Below are 23644 nucleotides of genomic sequence, written 5' to 3'. Positions count from 1 at the left end.
AACCTTTGTAATCTCCAGGTACTGGCTTATGCTACCAGTAGTGACACTCAGGGCTCCTACACACAGTTGCGTTCAGTCAACGCATGCCAGTGGGTGTTCCCGACGGTAGCTATGCAAATGACCTGAAGTATAACTGTAATTTGATTGATTGGTGCCGTCCGTCGATTGGCCGGCGCCATCTGTCGGTGCAGCAACAGCTGAACTTCTCAACGCAAGCAACGGATGACGTGAACCCATGTAAAGTGAATGGGTATGCGTCTCCAGCACTGCAATGCACGCAACTGTGTGTAGGAGCCGTCAGGGTTCCCACTTTAAGTCAAATGTAAAATTCCATGACTTTTCCCTGAAAACAAAATTTGAATTTCCATGAATTTCCATGACTATAATGAATGATACAATATACCAATGGTTTCAGAGCAGCCGTGTAGACTTTCCAAAATTCCATGATCTTCCAGAAATTCCATGACTCGTGGGAACCCTAGATCACTGATCTTAGCCAAATGTGAAACAGTGAAAAATCCGTCAAGAAGGATAAAGATGGAAAAATTATCAGTTGCCATCACCTGTAAAACCATTCCTGTTTTGGGGGTCATCTCATTGTTGCCTCTCTAGTTCTGTTGTTACACCAAAGCAGGTGAAACTGATTCACAACCACCTGTTACATAACTGGCCAGATATATACAGTGGGGGAAAAAAGTATTGAACACGTCAACATTTTTTTCAGTAAGTATACTTCCAATGAGGCTATTTGCATTTTCACCAGATTGCTCATTTTCACCATACATTAGTATTAATTTAGGTAATCCACACATATATAAAAAAAATCCAAACATTAAGCTAAAGTACATAAGTAAAGTTATGTGTAATAAAGTGGAATGACAGGAAAAAAGTATTGAACACGCCTACTGAAATTTCTTAACTCATTGAGTGCCAAAAACATAATATTATGTTTTTCCTTCCCATGCGATGAGTGCCAAAAACGTAATATTACGTTTTTAGCTTTTTTTTTTAAATTACGAAACTAGACACTCTAACACACCTTATACGTGATTTTGGGAACTCAGTGATGAATGGAAATAAAATAAATATATGACGATCGAAAACTCATGAAAACGCACAATCTGGACATTTTATCTGGACATTTTATCATAACTCAGTGACGCATGCACGTCAGCTCAAAACCAGGCCATTTTCGTGGATCTATCACTAGGTGGCAGTCTTGCCAGGTCACTTCCCGGAAACTTTACAGGCAACACTTCATATTTAATGAAAGACGTTATATCTCCATTTCTAGAAAAAAAAAAAAAAAAAAAAAAAAAAAAAAGTGATTTTGATGAAAACTAGCCACTGTTTAGCTTGGGATTTCTCAGGAACAGAAGCGTGTAGAAATACACAGTTTGCACCCACTGAGAGCTTAAAGTCTCACCTTTCAAACGAGCCATTGTATGTGTTCATAGCTATAACACAGAATATGCTGTGGCTGTACAAAAATCATCAACAATGGTCTAGATTGCTGGCACTCTAGGACAAAGCTTCCGAAAACAGCTTGGCATTCAATGAGTTAAATACTTTGTGGAAAAGCCGTTATTTGTAATGACAGCTTCAAGACATTTTCCACGGAATTATTTTTGGAATCTGATCCCTTATCATACCTGTTCATTCGTACTCATCGCTCGACTTATCGTGACTATCATTCGCCGCCATCTTGAATTTAAACTTCCTGAAGGTACTGTCTGTATAAATTGTCTTGTAATTGTCTTGGAATTCTCTTTTAACTTCCAAAACTGTTCAATTGGATCTGTCAGGGCCTTGATTTCCTTTCTCTGAAACCAATTGAGTTTCCTTTACTGAATGCTTTGGATCATTGTCCTGCTGGAAGGTCTAGCCATATCTCATCCTCATCATCCTGGTGGATGGCAAGATTCTCCCGGAACAAAATGACTCCATTCATCATTCCTTCAACTGTATTAAGTCTGCCAGTACCATGAGATGAAAAACAGCCCCACACCATGATGCCTCCACCTCTAAACCTCACTATTGGTATGGCATTTTTAGGGTGATGCACATATATGGTGTGTAGTATGACATCCAAAAAGTTTTTCACCTGACCAGAATACATTCTCTCAGTACTTTATAGGCTTGTCCAAAGGTTGTGTATCAAACTTTTATCGAGCTTCGACATGTTTTTCTTCAGTAATAGTCATGCAGGGTGAGCGTGCATAGAGGCCATGGCGGTGGAGTCCATTTGCTATGATTTTCTCTAACAATTGTACCTACTGCCTCCAAGTCTCTCTGGAACTTTCTCCGAGTGGTCTTTGGCTCTTGGGTTACTCTTCTGACTATCCTTCTGACTTCCTGGTCAGAAATCTTGCGAGGAGATCCTGTGTATGGCCGGTTGATGCAATGATGTTCCTTCCACTTGCAGATAATTGCTCCAATACTGCTTACTGGATGATTCTGTTTTGAAGTTTTGAAATGTATCTGTAACCAGTTCCATTGATATGTTTTGCAACAATAAGGTTGCAAAGGTCTTGGGAGAGCTCTTTGCTTTTACCCATCATGAAATGTTTCTTGTGTGACACCTTGGTAACGAAAAACCTTTTATAGCCCATCAATATGTACTAATCCAGTTTATATTAATTTGCACAAATATGAGGGATAATTAGCTCCTTCCTTGCCTTTGTGTACTGTTTTTTCTTAACACGTTCTTAGCACGTTCAATACTTTTTCCCTGTGCCATTCCACTTTTTTACTCATAACTCTACTTATGGACATTAATGTTTGGATTTGTATGTGTGGATTACCTAAATTAATACTAATGTCTGGTGAAAATCTCACGCAAATAGCCTTATTGGAAGTATACTTACTGAAAAAAATGTTGACATGTTCAATACTTATTCTTCCCACTGTTTCCCACAAGTTTAATTGACTTCATGCTATACTCCTATGAAAAAGTGTTCCCTTATTCATTTTTAACACACACACAGTCTCTCGAGTGAGTACTTAATGTGAGCCGCGCGCACTCACGCACGCACACACACACGCACACACACACACACATACACACACACACACAGCGTTCAGGTGCATTAACAAAAGATCAAACACCAGCGCGTCTGATGGATGGGGTTCCCCAACAATCTAGCATAGATCAAGCTGTTCACTGGGCATGTGCATGGCCGATTCAATTCTTTATGTTGGGGGCGAGGAACACCATGCACTCACATAAAACGCCCCTCAATGTCAAGCTCCAAGTTGCCCTTTTGATTTGTTGTTTGGCTTCCCTTCGTTCTTTGTAGGTCAGGTGCCATGGGGGTTAAAGAGGAGACTTTAAACCCACCACTGCATGGTGGCCCCATTAAACGTGTGAATTACAGCTGCCACATAGCCCTGGGCTAAGCTAAGAATGGACCGTGGGGGGGGGGGGGGAGCAGTCCGAGGGAGGGATTAAAGGACAGATGTGGATGGGAATCTGATGCCCGGCACTTTCGCAGCGAGAAAACACACACTGCACATGGCGCAATCTTCAGGGAGAAATCAACACGTCTGCAGACCCCAGCATACAAACGCGGCGCTAAATTCGCTGAATTCCCCGATCACGATTGGATTTCCCACTTTCCCCGTCTCGCTCTAGAGCCTCATCACACTCCTCAGAGCCCAGCAATCATCTTCCCTTGGAGCACTCTAATGGACGGCCTAAGCCCATGTCCACTCAGGTGCTATATATATACACTGGGAGTAGCCGGTGTACACACGGAAAGCCTAGAGAGAACAGTCTTTTCCTGCCTTCCCAGAGAAGCCATCAGAGACAGAGAAGCCATCAGAGACAGGAGCAGAGAGAGAGACAGTTCTAAGTTCTAATTCCAAGGAAAAGCTGCATCAAAAATGAGCTCCTGAAATCATCTCAAAATATGGACTAAAAAAGTTGGACACTTTGAAAAATAACCCTCAGCAAGTACATCCAGAAAAGACTCTAAAGAAGAGGTGACAATAATAATAACCAACAATTGAAGAGGAGATATCTTAAAAGGAGAGTATTATCATATTTCTCAAATCAAAACATCTATATAGCCATCAAAGCAGAGAGGGTTAAAGCGGAGCGAGAGGCGCAAACGTTCGACAATTTCCGCGTTCGATTATTGCAAGGGGGAGGGGGGGAAATCCCCCTTTATGCAGACCAGAGTAAACCCTCGCTGCACTAATGTCAATGGAGACTTGTGTTTTGTATTTGTTATTTTTTAAATGTATTTGTCATGTCTTGATGTCATGGGCACGCTGGCGACTACGCCGCTCCATCCGGCATCGTTTGTCTTGTTATGTGTCTTGTTTGTTGGAGCGCTTTGGGTTGCACTATGTGCATGTTAAATGCGCTTTAAAAATAAAACTGACTTGACTTGAGGAATTTTACCAATAAATTGGTCATTATGTCTTTCTGGATTTGTTGAGGTTTTTTTGGACAATTTTGTCATAATCTGTCAGTGTTTGGGATCATTTCAAGCCTAAAAGTGTAATTTTTTTAGTGTTCGTATTTGTAATAAAATAACTTAATATCAGACCATGCTGCTGCCAATTACTGTCCGGTTGCATGCTAGCTAGCCTCTTAGCTAAGGTAACATTTTAAACGGAGAAGTGTAATTTCTTTGAAATGACAACTAGCTAAATAACATTACTGACATTAGTTAAAGTGTATAGTTTATACTCAAGTGAATTTGCAGCAGTATATTAACCCTTTAGGCGCCAGGTTTTAAAAAAAAAACATCATTCGATTTTTACATCAAAATGTCAAAAGGCCATGGCTTGAAACTGGTCAGAGATAAAGTCCTACTGTAAATGCGAAAATCATTGAGTATGAACAAAAGTTTATGAAGGGGGTCAATGTACACATCTAATTTGCATATTATGACGTCACTGGATGACAACCACCTCGAATTATGCACATTTCAGTAATACTGGATGTTGAACATTATATTTGAGCAGTTTTGCTTACTTTTTTGTCATTTCACCCACATAACACCTGAACAGGAAAGCAGTCACATGTAAACCAACAATAGTAAACTATTACTATAACCACAAACCTTATTCTACTATACAATAAAGTAGCCTGGTCAAATCAGTTCCTATCGCGGGTGACTTTGTAGTTCTTCAGAGCCCTATTTTTACTACCCCTGCTGTCTTTACTACGTCCATTACGGACACTATCGTCACCTTTACCACTGGCACCTTCAGCTACGTTGGGCAGAGGGTCGACATAAGTATGGTATGCTTAGTGAACACTGTTGGAAAGACACACCTCCATTCACTGACGCAGCGTGACTAGACGATCGCTCATATCCACCAAAATGCAGATTTTATCCTTTAGAATCAGAATAGATGAATAAAAGACCCGAGACTTCATCACACGTGAATTTTTTTTTCAACATTTGGTGTATTTCTGCTTCAATTTGTGCAAAACTATAGCCCGCATCGCTTCCGCGTTATGGAGGAAATGCACGCCTTCTTCGTGTGTTTCTCGCGTGTTTCTCCTGTGCTTCTCCTGTGCTGAACATTTTGAAAAAAAAAAGGTTGAGCTTGAATCGAAGCTCTGGGTGTCTGCCAACTAGTGGTGGAGAGTACAAATGAGATTTGTCACCGTACATGGATCTATCGTCTGTTTTAATCAGTGACGTTGTTTGTCGCAATTTTGCGACTTTGGCGGGTAAAGGGTTAAGTTTAAGCGAAGTCCTTCAACTACTAGTCACTTGTTAGTGCATAGCTGTATTGCCATAGCTACTTCCATCCACTTGTATAGCATTTTAAGCTAGCGTTAGCTAGCTAGCTAGCTAGCTCAGTTCACATGACTAATTCAATTATTCATATCATGTCCTAAAGAATGATTCATTGGTATCATACATGATTATAGACAATAATACTGTGAACACAATTATGTTTATCTGTTCTTATTGCTTATTAAGACAGAAAGTGTACTGTCGGAACGGTCCCATTTTGCTCCCATAGTAACGAATTACGTTGCTCTATCTTGCTAGTAATCAAGGATCTTTGATCAAAAGCTAATTAAACTGCCATTGTTGCCATCATTCCAAAGGAGAAACTGCCTTTAAAAAGGTCCAGTATGTAGGAAATAATGGAAAATAAATGGTTAGGCAATCAAGGACATGGGTAGATAGATGGAGGAGAAATCAAAAATAACTAGACTGCATTTCCGGCAGGAACTGCGAAAGTATGCTTGCCCTGGTCTGGTCACCAACGTGAGCAGACAGTGGCATACGCTATGCTGAACCTGGCTTGATCCAGGCATTGTAACAGTGCCTTTCAGTGTTGGAGCAGTGGCAATATCTCAAAAGCTCTAGGAGAGGGCTATTCAACTATTGGCTTGCGGGTTAAATGCGGTTTGTTGGATTTTACCTTTGGCCTGCCTTCGAATTTAGCTTCTATGACAGAGATCAAATCAATAAAATCGGAGAAGGGCCGTATGTCTTACAGCAACTGTGATAACCTTGTTTCTTGAAGGCTATCCTTACCTCCAAATATCCACATCTAATGAGGGTCGGCGACTATCCAATACCCAATACTATTTGCAATACCCTCGATATACATAATATTGTTGGAAAGCTTAGTTTATGGCCGTTCGTGTGAGTACAATAACTTAATTTGGTAAATTTTACCAAAACAACTGGTTTCGCCTTGCAGGGTCACATTTCATTTGTTGTCTCATCTTTTTTTGTTCAAAACAATTCATAGGTATCCATACTCAAGTCTAATTACCACCAGACACAAATAATCATCACCTAGGTTAAATCCTCGCTCTCTCTCTCTCCAAAATCTCTTCCTCTGAGATGCACGCGGTATAGGCTATAATTTAGGCTACCCGACATTTCAAATGTGATTCTATAATCAACTTTTTTAGCTCTTAAACACGAAAAATACACTGTTCAACAGAGCTGGTGTGTGTGAGGCGCACTCTTGGACTCAGACGCGATTAACCTTTCGGTTGAAGTTCTTGTGCATAGGCCTATTATAGAATCCAATCCTGTTGCCCCTGCTATTTATCAATGTAGCCTTTTATTGTTTTTTTTGCCATGAATCGTCTGAGCTGTGATGAAATCGTGTGTTGTTTAAAGTAGTGCTGGGCGGTATACCGGTTCACACCGTATACCGGTGTATATTTTCGTTATGATATGAATTTTTAATATACCGCCATACCGGTGTATTTTATTACACAACATTTGGAACGGTGCGCCGCGCGACAGTGTTTCTGACGGGACTTTTTTCACACGCACGCATGGTGCCACTGCGAGGCATAGTGAGGGTAAAACACAAAACACCTACGTTTTTCCCCTGAAGTATGACCCTTAAGGCTTAATTTCTCTTTAGGTAGGGGGTTTATTTAAGGGTGTTTAAATTGTTTCTTTAGTTAAGGAAAAACGTTAAGGGATACTGCATGGAAAGGGATTTACCGTCACGAAAATTCTATTGAGATTGTTCAACAGCTGTAACTAGCTGGCTAGTAGGTGATGTCGTTAGTTAGCAACCCACCGAACACAGTGAAGTTTAATGTTCTTATCATTCATCTCACCTTAAGAATATTCGCTGAAATTATCCAGATAGTAAGTAAAGCATGTTATAGACATGCACTGAGCAATACTAGCTGGCTAGTTAGAAATGATCCTGACTGTCATCAGTGCACCAAAACGAACTTTTTTGTCAATGTTTTGCCTAGCGAACCGAACCGAAGCTCATGGCAGGCCAACAAGACATCCACATCCACATGAAGTTAATGTTAGCCTACCACTAATGTCATGTAAACCACACAATAACATTAAGGCATGTTTCTGATAGGCCTATTTGACAGAGTAAGCATATTAGCAGAGAGGTTTTATTTTAAATTGTATAATTTTCACAATTATTGCAAGTTGCACTACTTTTTGTATTGGTTTTATACAAGATGTTTGTGAAATTTGCACAGTAAAAGTTCTGTGTTTTGATTGCAATTGTCTTTGCATTCTGATTAGATTCTTCATTAGAATCATGAGTGGCTCTTTGTAAACAGCATCATTTTCTGGGGCCATGCAAAACTGCATTAGCCTACCACTAGTGTGGAGTTATTCTACATCATGACAGTAAAATAGACCATCCTTAGTCAATGTACTGCAGCAATGCCTCTCTCAACCTGTAGAAAATGCTGAACATCTGATTATGCATGAAAAAAAAAATACCGTCATATACCGTGAAACCGTAAGAATTTTGAAAAATACTGTGATATACATTTTTGGTCATACCGCCCAGCACTAGTTTAAAGTTGGGACAATTACTGTAGGCCTATACTTCCCATATTGGAATAAAAAAATAAAGGCCCACCCTAGGCCTACTTCGCAAAAGTCCACTCCGTTGAAAAATCCTGGCTTCGCCACTGTTAATGACCTTGTGTCGGAATGGCAGGACGTTTGAAAAAAAAGGTCAAGTGTCGCTACTCCGACAATGGGGAAAAAAAATGTCGCAGTAGTGGGACGCTTGAAAATTAATGTTAATGCCACCACTTCGAAAATTAGACGCCAATGTCTAAGTAGCGGCATGTCGGAATAGCAGCATGTAACCGCTTGTGTCGTCAACTCCATGCTTTGAGGAAAACAATCTTTTTATCATAGTTTCCTCTTCAGTGAGCGATTACCAGGTCGTTTTTGTAACGGAGATGGCTGTTTATTGTCCCTAGGTTTACAGAAACACCTATTCATATTAATACGTAGCCTATGGAGTGCTGCCGACCACTGTTCATTACGGCCCAGAATGCCTTGCATGTCTTTACAACAAAACAACACAGTAAAACCTAAATGTCCGTAAACATATGCATTTGCATACTTGTAACATTTTTAATAATACTCTCCCATCATGATATTTAACAATAATGAAAAGCTCTTGGATCCAGTGTGGTAGACTATGCAATCACTGACATGGACCTATCCACTATCAGTGCATTCACTGTCAGAGAGCAATCTCCCCTTTCAGACCACAGTCAGATCAATGTGTTCTTTAACCTCTCAGGTCAAAAGAGCAACACAAAAAGTGAACCTTGTAAACTATGTGATTCACATCCCACTTACAGATGAGCCCCAGACAGTAGAGACAAGTTAATCATGGCCTTGAACTCACCTGATCTGATAAATGACATATCAATATATGATCAAAACAAATATAACCTTGCAAGTGATGGTGTAAACAAGGCCGTAAATGATATCAACATGATATTTCATAAAGCAGCTATCAAAGCTGACCTCATAAGGCAAAAACGGAAGCCTTTAAAAAGAAAAAACTCTGACAAATGGTTTGATCAAGAATGCAAGACCATCAGAAAAGACCTGAGAAAAATAGCAAATGAAAAACATAGTCAACCAAACAACGCAGCCTTACGTATTCATTACAAAACAAATATAAACATACAATTCGGAATAAAAAAAACAAAAAACTAGCCAAAAGCCACTTGAAGATATTGAGAAAGCCATTAATGAAAATCAATTCTGGGATATGTGGAACAATTTCAACACAAAGGAACGACAAGCATTACCCATCCAACATTTAATAAAAGAAAAACTCCAATCGTTAGAAGAAAAATTTAAATTTAAAAATGAAAACCCCCTTGACTTATCAATTACCTAGGAAGAATTAACCACCCAGACAAATTCTCTACGGCCAAGGAAATCTTGTGGTCCAGATAGCATTAAAAATGAAATGCTTAAATGCAGCACCCCAGAGATGCAGGGTGCAGTGTTGAAATTGTTCAACATCATATTACAGTCAGGACATTTTCCTGACATGTGGTGTAAAGGGCTGATTTCCCCCATCCACAAAAAAGGGGACAAATCAAACCCCTCTAATTATTGTGGCATGTGTGTCTTAATACACATTCCATTCTAAGCAAAGATCAAATGGGCTTCCTTCCAAAACACTGTACCACCGATCATGTTTATACGCTGCACACCTTAATTAATAAACATGTTTAAACAAAAAATGCCAAGATATTTGGCTGTTTCATTACAGGAATTATCCGGAGTAAAATGCACTTTAGATCAATTTACGGATGATTGGGAGTACATACGTTGAGTTGACATCAAAATCATGTCATTCGGATGTGTTCTGAGAAAGTTCGATTTTACCGTTTTTAGTCAAAACTCGTTAGTCTGGAAGTGACCCGGGCATGTCATTTCGCCGCTACAAAACGCTATTTTTATACCTCTTCTACAGTTCCAAACAACATTACACTTACGTGGTAGTGAGTAGAGGGTCCCTAAAGCCAAACCGAAGCATCCCGAGGTCGGATAGAGAGTCCAGAATGAATTTCATCAAGCCAGTACCTTTCCAGAAATGTTGCTGCTGCAGCTACCATCTTTAGGGGAAAGCCCGTAGGAGTCGATTGCCGAGTGTGGAGTAACACGCTCTGGAAATTCACAATTTCGTCGCCGTTTTTTTTTTTTTTTTTTAAACATAGTCCAGTATTCTCCAGTATGTACTCCCAATCATCCGTAAATTGATCTACAGTGGGCAGTGCTTCGACTTGGCCAGCTTCCCTCGCGGTCCACGCGGGATCACGCGGCATCACGCAACTTTAATTTGTATTTTTCCAGTGACGCTGCAATGACGCTGCAACAACCGGCAGAGGTCTCAAGTGAGCAGGGTGTCTCGTAAAAAGAAATGGAGCTGGAAAACCCTACACAGACTTCACTACAGACTTTAGCAGACTGGTTTAGAAATTATTTTATTTATTTTTTTTAAGTATATTTTTTTGGCCTTTTATGCCTTTAATTGACAGGACAGTAGAGAATGACAGGAAGTGAGTGGGAGAGAGAGTCAGGGTGGGATCCGGAAAGGACCACGGGGCGGGAATCGAACCCGGGTCGCCGGCATACGGTGCAGGTGCCCCAGCCAGTTGCGCCACGGCTGGGGCCTGGTTTAGAAATAATTTAATAGCCAGAAATATGCCTGCCCTGCCCTAATAAAGAAATATTTGGTTAACGGCGAGTGAATCCCGTTTGCAGCCGTAGAAGAAACGCAGGACAAATTAAACATTCTGGTTTTCTCCGAGTGCAACGATGATAGACAGACATCATTTGGACAAAATATAAAGCATATTAACCTCCGTTGCTCAGCCAAATGCCTTCCTGTTACGTCCTGTTATCACGGAGTTACAGGCGATAAACTATTTTTGATGGTCACAAGTTTACTTCATTAGCGTTTATTTCTTTGATTATTAAAGAGTGTTTTTCATTTAAAGGCTTGACTTCGTGCTTATTCAGAAGAGCATTTAGTGCTCTTCCCAATCCCAGACGTTCACATTGCATGTTTGTTTGTTCCCACCTGAAGAATTAACGCAAGGCTTTGTCGGGTCTTCAGCCCCGAATGTATAAAATGTATATAGCCCTGAATATCATTTTAAAAGTAGTCTGACAAAGCTTATTGTTTTGTGACACAGCTAAACACTGGTACCTCATAGAACGTCTATAACATAGCCTAGGTGGTCACAACTCACAAAAGTAAAGCAGATAGAAAGAACAAATCTAGCCTACAACACGCAGACAGCTTTATGCGCAGGGGAGAGAGCGTGCACGCACTGTGCTTTATGATTGTTGCCTTCTGATGGCATCTTGCTAATTCACTGAACTGCATTAGGTGACACAAATGGTATTGCCTTTATCTTATAACTCCTTGTCTGAGCGACTACCAGGCCTATGGTTTTTAAAAGTCAGATGTTCCCTGACAGACATTCGAAAATTAAGAATGTTTATTGACTTGAAAAATACACTAATTTTTGCAAACTCCCTTCATTCAACCCTTGAAGACATCGCGGTCTGGTGCGCTATGTAGATTTCTCGTTTCACGTTTCTCGTACCATTTAATTTCTCAGAATTTAGGTCTACTAGGCCTACAATAACGTCATCACCAAATACATCTTTTAATTTTAGTTGATCAACCACAAAGAGTAGCATAGGCCTACTGTGCACAGTGCACTGACGACTGTAGCTGCCCAAGGTAACCAGTTGTTGTAGATGAGAGGCAACCCCTTGTTTCAGATAGCCTGGACAACATGTTACCTGGGTGTTGCCTACGTTATTAATTAATGGTAGCCTACAATAGTTAATTGATTCGCATAACATATTAGTTGGCTCAAATAGTAGGGAATCAGGATGGAGAGAGTCACGCGTGTGTTGCTTTTGTGGGATCGAATCCAGTTTAATGCTAGTTTTTAAAACATATTTTTTTTACATGTCTTTTGTCCGAGTGGCTGTAATGTAGCCGAGGGCTCATGCTGTATGAAAAGCGACTTCAAACCGCCTAAAACAACTTGTTTGTGAATGTCTGACAACTGCTGCAGCGCATGCACGCGCAAGGAAACCAGTAGGTGGAGAAACCAGAAGGCACACAACACCGGAACGATTTTAAGGCTATTTCGCATAGGCTACTCAATGGTGCTATTTCACACGCATTATAGCGACCCCCACTCACTGGAGTTAGGTGGAAGGTGTTAATAGACGATTGGCGTAGCCTACAGTGGACTAGGGCTGTCAAAATTGCTCAAAAATGACGTTCGAATATCTCCTCTAAAATAAACACATGTATTCGAATATATTGGAATATCTAGGCTATATTATTTGCGCATTAGGTCAGTGACGCGCATCAGGTCATCCGTTTTTAACTTTTTGTATGGTTATTGCTTGACAGGGGGGATCCCAAGCAGCTTTCAGCCATAAGGCATTTCCTAATTCACCCGACACTGATATTCAAAATGTTGAAACTATTTCGGCATAGCCTATAAGCAGTTTAATTAAATGTAATGTTAGTTGTAAACAAACGGGCTACTTGGTGAGGCTTGGCCTCACAGATGCGCTCGTGCCTTAAATGGCAATACAAATCTTCACGATAGGCCTATTAACTGACCGCCCGATTCACGTTGGCTGGGGGGCAGGGGGGGGGCATCGGACATTTGTTCCCAAGGGTCTATGAATTGTTAATCCGGCCCTGCCCGCAACTTTCCACCTCTGAGACAGCTGAAAAGAAGTCTAGAGGACTCCTAACTCACTAAGACCTACTTACTAGGCTGCGCAAACCACAGGCCTTTTTTTGGGCAAGCCTGCATTTGAGGCAGGCCTTCTGTTGAAGAATTTTATATAAATCCTGCGCTAACAGTAATCCCTGTGGATAGTGTGGCATGCTCACGCTTTATGTCTCCTTCTTGCAAACTAGGCCTATAGCCCAACCATTTACGTCTTCAAAAAACAACAACTTGCCAGATATGCCTTCATATCTTTGGGCTTCATTCAGCATTTTGTTCTTCCACTGGAAATGACTCTTCTACATTTGCTGCCTGCTGCATCCTTTCTGTTTGTATTGTTTAGAAAATGTTTGACGTCTTGAGTTAATGCATTAAACATTGTTTGCTGGTAACCAGCCACAAATAGCCTACAGATTCTTGCGTGCGTACATTCTCTTTTCTCTCCAAAATGTGCCCGTTCTATAGGCACAATTCTGCGGCACAAAGCAGATGTATTTGTTTATTGTACAGAAAAATAAAAATAACCTGTCAAGCAGTCAATTGACTACATTGCAGTCAATAAGTAGGGCAAATTACGAAACCAAAACGTGGGTCATAGTTGTCTAAGCCTCTGCTGTGAGGCCAAACCCATGAACAAAGACGCATTGATATCTGCAATAGTTTTTTTTTGGCGAAACAAGCTCACAGCCGAACGAGTCATAGCACTGAAGGGAGAGGCAACTGGCATGTGATCTTCCCACGGGCCAATGGATGTACAAGTTTTCTCTTGTGCCTACGATATTTAATCCAGTGTTTTGTCAAGTTGCAAAATGCTATTCGTTTTAACGAATTTTTATGATATGAAGTACTTTTTGTATAGGGTACCAATGGCTATTGCATCTGTCTATTGAAAGTGAGAATGTGGCATGTGATCTACTGTGTAGGCTTCATAAAATAAAATAAACAGATTGCTAATGGCCTACAAGCTGATCTGGGGTGCGTTTCCCCTACAACTACGGAAGTTAGCTTTTTACTAACAGGATGCATCGTTCAACTAACCAACATGTAAGTTACGACTGTTTCCAAAAACTGTCGTACTTACATAGTACTGTAAGTTTGGACCATGATAGTTTCCAAACTTCAGTAGTCTGGACTAAGGTGGTTAATGACGTTTAGTAGCACGTGAACGGGCACCTGCACATACTTCTGTGGCGCACTGCGTTAAGGCCGGCAGAATGACAGCCGCCGTTGCACAGCAGTTACCACTCCCCTGTCCAAGAGTTCGAATCTGGGTTAAGATTTTGACAACAATATTGACATAGTTGTTTACCTAAGTTTATCTTTTGTGGAGATCATATTATCAAAATCAGAATCAGCCTTCTTGGCTTGGTTTGCGTAAACTAATTTATAGTTTAAACTAATCTATGTTTTTTTTTATTAAAAAAACGGCGACGAAATTGTGAATTTCCAGAGCGTGTTACTCCACACTCGGCAATCGACTCCTACGGACTTTCCCCTAAAGACGCCAGCTGCAGCAGTAACATTTCCGGAAAGGTACTGGCTTGATGAAATTCATTCTGGACTCTCTATCCGACCACATAAAGACCTCGGGATACTTCGGTTTGGCTTTAGGGACCCTCTACTCACTACCACGTAAGTGTAATGTTGTTTGGAACTGTAGAAGAGGTATAAAAATAGCGTTTTGTAGCGGCGAAATGACTTGCCCTGGTCACTTCCAGGCTAACGAGTTTTGACTAAAAACGGTAAAATCAAACTTTCTCAAAACACATCCGAATGACATGATTTTGATGTCAACTCAACGTATGTACTCCCAATCATCCGTAAATTGATCTAAAGTGCATTTTACTCTGGATAATTCCTTTAAGTCCGACGTTATTTAATATATAAACAAACTTGCTATCCAGTTAGAGCAATGTACCGGTCCTGGCCTCTCCCTCCTAGATAGAGAGGTGAAGTCTCTATTTTTTGCTGATGACTTGGTTCTACTGTCTGCTACTGAAAAAGGTCTACAACTACAGTTAGACATAGTAGATGTACAAATGTAATGATTTTCCAAAAACGCCCCAAATGGCAAGAAAACAAACACCAATATAAAATAGAATTGTTTATCATCCCCCACACCATGAGTTATACCTACCTAGGTATAACAATGACCGCATCAGGGAGTTTTAACATGGCAGTGAATGCACTAAAGGAAAAAGCTTGAAGAGCCCTAAATGCAATTAAAAGAACATTTTATAATCTCCAAATTCCAATTAAAATCTGGCTTAAAATATTTGATAGTGTCATCCAGCCCATTGGGCGGTGGTAGTGTAGTGGTTAAGGAGCTGGACTAGCGTGCAGCCTGGAAGTTGTCGGTTCAATTCCCGGCTTCCACCGCTGTGCCCTTGAGCAAGGCACTTAACCCCAAGTTGCTCCGAGGACAATGTGATCCCTTGTAATATAGCTAACATATGTAAGTCACTTTGGTCAAGAAGTGTCTGCTAAATGTAATGTAATGTAATGTAATCATAGCTATACTCATTGGGACAAACACACACTACATGCTGAGTTCTGCAGATACATTCTACAAGTACAGAGAAAAACACCAACAAATGCATGTAGCATGAGCTGAATTAGGTAGATCCCCACTAATCATTAAACATCAACAAAAGAGCACTCAATTTTCTGAATCACCTTAAATCCAGCCCACAAGACACATTTAATTCTAAAGCCCTCCAAACCTAAGAGCTGAACCCAGAAGCCCCCTACATCAGTTGTTGCAGTAACTGCCTTGCCACACACCCACTCTGATCAGTCTCACAACACTGTTTTCCAAAAACCAATCAGAGTAAACCAACTTATGAAACAATGCAAAGAAGCTTATTTGGAATATTGGAAAGAAGAAATTAAAAATGTAGATTACAAAAAAGTAGATTACAATGCTATCTGGCCCTAAACCGAGAATATAAATTAGCAGAATATCTTAATACCGTCAGAGATAGAAAACAGAGACTGTGACCACAAATTGGAAATCGAAAAAGGAAGACTCAGAAAATCATGGCAACCAAAAGAACACAGAATATGTGGTTACTGCATGACAGGTGAGGTTGAGACAGAGATGCACTTCCTCCTACAATGTACATCCTTCAATCAAACAAGAAACCTTTTCTTCAACACATTTAACTCATTCCTAATTTTAATGAGCTTAATGACATATCAAAATTAAAGATACTATTAGGAGAAGTAGATAAATCATATCTTGCTGCCCAATATGTATCAACATGCCACAATCTGAGGGACAATGAGTGACCTACAGTATATCGACAAATAAACACACACTGCATTTTTTTTACTTTTACCTATTTATTTTATTCTTCTGAAAATCTACTGACATGTATGTGTTCAGATTTATTGTATAACTGCTTTGGCAATATAAGTGAGCTTGTCATGCCAATAAAGCATTCTCGAACTGAATTGAATTGAATTGAATTGAATTGAGAGAGAGAGAGAGAGAGAGAGAGAGAGAGAGAGAGAGGAGAGAGAGAGGAGAGAGAGAGAGAGAGAGAGAGAGAGAGAGAGAGAGAGAGGGAGGGAGAGAGAGAGAGAGAAGAGAAGAGAAGAGAAGGAGAAGAGAAGCATTTCAATCCCAAGAAGTGAGCCCTAAATCCAGTCCCCTAAGTCAGTTGGTCTTGAAACGAACTAATTCACTAACCTCTAACACAGATTATGTTCAGACCAGCACTGCTTCCCAACCAATTAAAGTTAACCAAATCCGAATACTTTGATAGACTTGGCCAAGCCATCCCAGGCTTCCTCACATTAGAAGAGCATGAGAGGCTCGCAATAGTCTTGGGAGAGGATCCCGGCACCTGCCGATTGGCAGCGGGCTATGTCTCCTTACTACACAGTGTGAGAGAAGGCATTATATAATTGCAATCCCATCCTCAGGACTTCTCCTTCACTCTGCTCCCCATAGATATTTGACTTTGATTTCATTGGTTTATTTTTTAATATTTCACTTTTATGCTTCACATGCACTTTGCACGGTGCTCTGAATGCATGAGGAATTTGAGGGACGCTCCCCAGGTCTTGTAATGGAATTAGACCTGCTCGAGCTGGACAGTATTGAAGCACTGCAGAGCACTTGGGAGTACTGCAGCACTACGGGCCTGTTGTGATGGCTCAGGAAGTCTAAAATGCCTCAATCTGAGTGTGTGTGTGTGTATGTGTGTGTGTGTGTGTGTGCCCTTAGCTGTTGTGTAAATGCCTCTACTCCAGGCAACATCAGCAGAGATCTTGGACAGAGGCCAGAGAGAGGTCTAGGAGGAGAAGATTAATAGACTTCTAACTCATCATAACCCTCACATGCTTCCTCTCCCTCCCACACACACACACACACACACACACACACACCTACACACCTCTACCATCTCTCAAAATGAGAGCCAAATATTGCTGCTCCAAAGAGCACAGCGTTTGGCTGGGGGAGCCTTTCAGGAGTCCAACACAAACAGGCATCATTTTTCCCTTCTTCCATCCCTCTCTCTCTCATTTCATCCCTCTATCCCTCTCTCTCTCCCCCCCCTCCATCTCGTTGTGAGCAGCAGGGCAGTTAGTGGCCTCAGAGCCCCCCCCACCCACCAACCAACACACCGATCCCAGTAGAGGTCATTAGCAGGGCCATGCTGCACCCCCTGAAACAAGCCCCCCCCTGCTGTCCACCCCCTAAACTACTAGCTCACACACTACACATCACACATCTCTCTCTCAGACACACAGACACACACACACACACACTCATTCATATGTATGAATGAACTATGCAGCGATGCAACACACACACATAATGTGATTTGGTTCATGTCGGTAGTGGGTGTACATTTACAAAGGATTTACACGACGTGCGCGCGCACACACACACACACGTCTATAGAGTGCCTGTGCTCACAGTTCTATTTGTTTGGCTGAGGGTTAACCTAGCAGAAGGACCAGTTAGGTGTACATAAAGTCATCCTCCTGCCCATCTTGCTCTCTCCCTCTCTACCCCTGCCTAGCTCTCTTCTTTCTCACTCACTCCCTCTCTCCTTGGCCCTGCCACCCCCTCCCCCTCGCTTATTCTCTCCCCTGCCTGGCCCCCTCTCTTCCTCTCTCTCGCTATCTCTCTTCCTCTCGTTTCAGTGGAGGACTAGGGACCAGATGAGGAGCTCTGGAGACTCACTTGTATTTGATTCCCGCCAAGTTAAGCAGTCGTCTGGAGGCAGTCATTTCTGGAGCGCTGTGGTACTTGTCTGACAAATAAATCACATCCTTTATACCTGTAGGTAACAGAGAAGGGGTGGAGGGAGAGAGGGATGGAGGGAGAGAGAGAGAGAGAAAGGAAGTCAATTATCTGTAAGACAGGCTGAGCAGGTGGTGACCAAGTGGGCCCACCCTGATGCGCAGGCCTGCGGAGAGATAGGGGAAGGCGGTGGGGTGGAGGAGAGATTGAGGTGGAGGTGTGTGTGTGGCTCCAGGGAGCGGTCAGCGGGTCGATAAACAGCACTAGTGAGGCATGGCAAATATCAAAAGCACAGAATGTGCCGGAAATCTGCCATCTCCGCTGACATCCTTAAAACATGAGGTGAAAAACCTCTCCTGCTTACACCCATGGACACACGGGAACACACACACACAGGTTCACAAAAAGGAATCCACTGAAAGAGAAATCATGTGTGTTGTGCTCCTCCTTGTCAAGGTCAGCAGCTGGGTGGCAGATTCCAACTCTAAACAGCTCAGCCAGTTAAGCTGAATGGAGCACGTTACCCCCCGCCCCACACACACACACACACACAGAGACCAGCAACTCTCCCAACTCTCCACTGAACCTCTTTATCAAGTCTCAGAGAGAGAGAGAGAGAGAGAGAGAGAGAGAGAGAGAGAGAGAGAGAGAGAGAGAGAGAGAGCGCGCAAGAGTGATAGAGGATGGAGAACAAGAGGAAAGGTGCAGACATCCTCTGATCTGCAGATAGAACATGCCGAGAGGATTTTAGCTTCCCACAGGAGCACAGCGCCAAAAGACAGGAAGAATGATAGCCAGTAGGGAGGGAGGGAGGGAGGGAGTGGGAGAGAGAGAGACAGACAGACTCCTGTGATAGTGGAGACGAAGCCTCCTGTGATGGCTGGCTCTGCACCTCCGCCTATTGTAGATGTGGCAGTGATAACTCCTCACACCTTGACCCGCGAAGACCCCGCGCTGGAGAGCGGCTGTGGCTCCATCAGCTGAGCAAGCAGAGATGGAGCAGCGCGATAGCCAACCTCCTGTTGACACTCTTCCTCTCTCTACACAGCTTCACATTGGCCTACAGGATCCATCTAGACTAGCAGGATTTTCTTTTTTTTTCCCCAAGAAAGGGTGTGACCGCTTCACTAGACATGGAAGAGACCACAGCTGGGGCTGGAGTAAGGCTCCCATAATGCAGTCTACATTACATTGACATTACCAGTTAATGTCGCCGATTCATTCACTGCATTCTTTAATTACTCAGAGGCTGGGGGAACAGATTGGTTGTAGGTACTGTAGGCCCATCACCATTTTATACAATATCATACATGCCTAACTGTTAACACACCCAATTACACAGTGGGCACTGGATACCACAGCAATCCACACAATGTAGCAAATCAACAACAGGTTCCCCCACAATAGCTGGCCAGCAGCCTCCAGTGGCTGCACCAGGGTGGGCCAAATGAAATCATATAATGATAATCCGACTCAAATTCATACCCCATTAACAAGCCATGAATAGAAATGGACACAAGGCTTTGTCAATACCGAGAGTGGGAACTGGTGAGATTGGTATTCGAGCCTGGCACTGATCCACGAGACGGGGGGGGGGGGAGGGAGACATCGGCCAAGGGAAAAATGAAGGAAATGGAGGGAGGGGAGGGAGAGAGGGAGGGGAGGGAGAGGAGCGCTAGCGCTAAGCAGAAGAGGAAAGAGGAAATAACTGAGGGGAAGCATAAAGGACTCAGAGTGATTGACAACTAGAGAGGCGAGGAAGCACAGGAAGACGGGTTCCTCTCTGTTACAGATCATGAGGCTCACACTATGCTATGTTCAAGATAACAGCCTCCAAAAAAACACAAAGATACCCATCAGATACTCTTTCTGAACACATGCACAACACTCACACACTACCTACAATCCTCTCACAGGATCGCTCAATGCAATTCGAATCCTATAAGAGACACTCAATCAGATACCAAGGCTTATGTAAGTGGAATACATATCCCCCCATAAGCCCCCTCCCAGCCAATAACTTTGGACTCCACACACGGATGAGGAGAGCAAACAGAGATGACCAGTCTGTGGTTTCCGGCTCCGCTATGGACACCGCTATGGACACCTCATGAGAATCGCAAGCACCGCACGAAAGCTCAACTCAAGTGTAGTGCTCTTGAGACACAAGAATAAACGTATGGGTGGGTTCCACTCACTACAATTCAAACAAGGCTTGGCACTCTGTGTGTGTGTGTGTCTGTGTGTGTGTGTGTGTGTGTGTTGTGTGTGTGTGTGTGTGTACTAAGAATGCTGAAGGAGAGGAATATTATATTTAATATATTCAATAGTTCTTTCTATATGAAGACAGCTTAACTTCTTGATAAAAGTACTCAGGGACGGCGCTAGAAAGAAATAAATTGTTACGGTGCCTCTAGGTTACAGCAGTTGGTCACTGTCATCCCTTCCTCCTTATAAACACGCATTACACTTTCATGTATTCATGTCGGACTGAGCCAGAAAGTTCCAGAACGTCAAGCTGTCTCCGGAGTGGAGTGGACAGCGGTGAAGGGGGCGTCAGAGCGATGAGAGAAGAGGTGTGTGTGTGTGTGTGTGTGTGTGTGTTGAGGGGGGGGGGGGGGGGGGGGGGGTGCTGGATGTTTGGGGACTGTGAAACTTCAGAGACAGCAATTTCTGACCGCGGGGTGCTCTCGAGTCGGTCTGGTGACAGACACGGGCAGAGCAGGGGAAGATGCCGTTTGGGAGTGACAGCGTGGCACACTGCAGGGAGTCCGACACGTGCCCACACACACACACACACACTGAGACTTCACACATTTACAACCGCACACCAAAAATAAGAATCACTCAAGACGCCATGCAGATGGAATAGAGCAGACCGGAGCTGACAAGTCACAGAGTGGTGGGAATGGGAGTTGTACTTCCAGGGGGAGGAGAGGAGAGACAGGGGAGAGGAGAGACAGGGGAGAGGAGAGACAGGGGAGAGGAGAGACAGGGGAGAGGAGAGACAGGGGAGGGGGAGAAGAGAGACAGCACATTCTCAGATGTGCAAAGCTGCATGATGTTTGTGAATGGCCTACATAATTCATAATCAGTTAATACAAAGATGTTAGTTAATACAAATATGTACAATCCTCAGTCATTGATTCTAACTATAATAAGAATAATTGTTATCACCGTCATTATTCTCCAGTGTCTATGTTTACCTGATCAAAGTCTAGGAGCCTTTGAAAGAGACTCAACAAGTGTTGTTTCCAGTTAAAAAAAAAAACCCAACATTATTGAAATGTATTGTGCTTTTTTGCTTTGCTTCAGGCCTGGGATAAAGGGATAGCTATGATCCTATACTGACGATCACTCCACATAGCTTATGCCCACCTTACCAATGGCCTGGGGGGGGGGTCCTCGAGATCTGCTGCTGACTTGACCGTGGCTCACCCTAAAACTGACGCTGTGGTGTCAAGAGCATTCTGGTAGGGCGCAAAGTGGAGGATGAACTCTTCCAGCTGTAGCTTTTCAATGAGATCTTCAATGTCAAAGTGTCGTCATCTCCTTCCAAATTCTGATACTAATGTGTCAGAGCTAGAACCTGTACCGGTACCAACCGGCTTCAACTTCCCCCTTGGGAGATTGACTGTTTTTTGCAGTGCTATAATGACCAAATGCAAAAGACTAGGACCTGAACCAGAAATGCACATTTTTATATATATAGATAGATAGATACTTTATTGATCCGTAAGGGGAAATTCAAGAAAGAAAGAAAAAAGAAAAAATAAATTATATATATATATATATATATATATATATATATATATATTTATATATATATATATATATATATATATATATATATATATATTATATATATTATATATATATATATATATATGATTCTTCAATTGGGGGCAATTTTGCCATCTTAAATTTTCAATTATAAAATCAGGAACATTTTGGTTTAAATTATGCCAGGACAATGCTTACAGTACATACTTTAATATGAAGGTATAATGCTGGCCACAACAGAGTTTAAATATATTTAAAATAATTTATATTTATTTGCCAACTGGCATTACAAAATGTCATTCCCATCACAACATCAAAAACTTGAAAATAAAATAAAATGATCTAACAAGGAGATAATTTAAACTCATTTATGTTGTAAACATTGTTAACCATCAACAATAAGTATAAATTCAAAATGTTCACATTCAGCAAACTACATATATTTTGATTTTCTCACCATCAAAATGTGATTTTCCGTGTTCAACAAAGTACACTTTTGTTTAATTTCTGGAAAAGTAGTTTTAGATATTTTTTCTTTAAATATGTGGATAAGTATTTCATTAAGCAGCTCAATATTGAAGATAAAGCTATTTTTAAAGTATTTTTGCTGTAAATTAAGGAACGTGGGCGGTAATGACATGCTGTTCTGGTAATGACATAGTGTTTTGGTAATGACAAGCAATGAAAAAATGGGAATGTTTGAATAGTCAAAAATAGGGACAAAACTAAACCAGAAACCTCCAATTTTTTTTCTAGAGAAAAAAACATGAAACAATGGCATTAAACAGCAGAAAATATCAAAATACAGACCACAACTATATTGAGATTACTACCGGTAGGAAAAAGATGGTATGGTTTAACAATGCATATTTCAGGCCTAAAATGAAACCTCCTTGAAATGTCATTATTTATGGGGGTTTTTCTTGTTGTTGTTTAATCTGCATCCCTAGGAAGATACAAATAAACATTTCATGGCAACTGGTCATCAACAATTCTTACAATATACTTCCAATGTTAAATGCGTGCTAGAGTGGACATATGTCAAAGTTAAGGTTAAATAAGGTTAAATATTTGCATAAAATATTTGTAGGCCTAGCATTTATTATTGTTCCCTGACTGACAGAAAAAAGAGGTCTTCCTATACTTTTCCCCTGTATTCTCTAGACCTTTCTGCTAATGTCTTGGGAGTCATGCTGGTTGAAATAAAATAGGGTAAATTTGTTTTAGAAAGTAAGGTATCTCACTTGAGTTTCATTGCAACATCACACTATTAGGCTTCTTTAACTTAATTTCTAAACAGATGATAAAATATAGATGGTGAAACAGAAAACTTGTCATTACGCCATCACCATTACAACAAGTTTTGTGTTGGAAATGACGGTTGCGGGTAATGACATTTTTCATCTTATTTCAGGAAAAAGATGCTAGGTCATGGATTTGCTAACATCATTTATCAGCTAGTACAACATGAACTTTAAATACACATAAATGTTTATAATGTGAATATTTCATTTTTTTTCATAAAAATATTGCTGCAACAGCATTTATGGTAATGACGCTGAATA

The 23644-nt window shown here is 41.5% G+C and overlaps 1 protein-coding gene across 2 annotated transcripts in view; it reads right to left on the bottom strand.

Moving 5' to 3' along the window:
- Window positions 1–23644, bottom strand: part of dctd (dCMP deaminase) — a 47765-nt gene that overhangs the window by 2997 nt on the left and 21124 nt on the right. The window contains exon 5 of one of the 2 annotated variants that reach the window (XM_042087461.1): window positions 18237–18333. The exons of the other annotated variant lie outside the window; for it this stretch is intronic. Within the exon in view, the coding sequence (XP_041943395.1) occupies window positions 18237–18333 (97 nt within the window). The remainder of the gene's footprint in view (window positions 1–18236; window positions 18334–23644) is intronic. 2 annotated transcript variants of the gene reach the window in all.

This window comes from Alosa sapidissima, chromosome 1, assembly GCF_018492685.1.
Source record: "Alosa sapidissima isolate fAloSap1 chromosome 1, fAloSap1.pri, whole genome shotgun sequence".
In the NCBI taxonomy this organism is placed as follows: domain Eukaryota; kingdom Metazoa; phylum Chordata; class Actinopteri; order Clupeiformes; family Clupeidae; genus Alosa; species Alosa sapidissima.
Note: the sequence above shows the minus strand (reverse complement) of the source record. Positions and strands in the feature narration are given on the sequence as shown.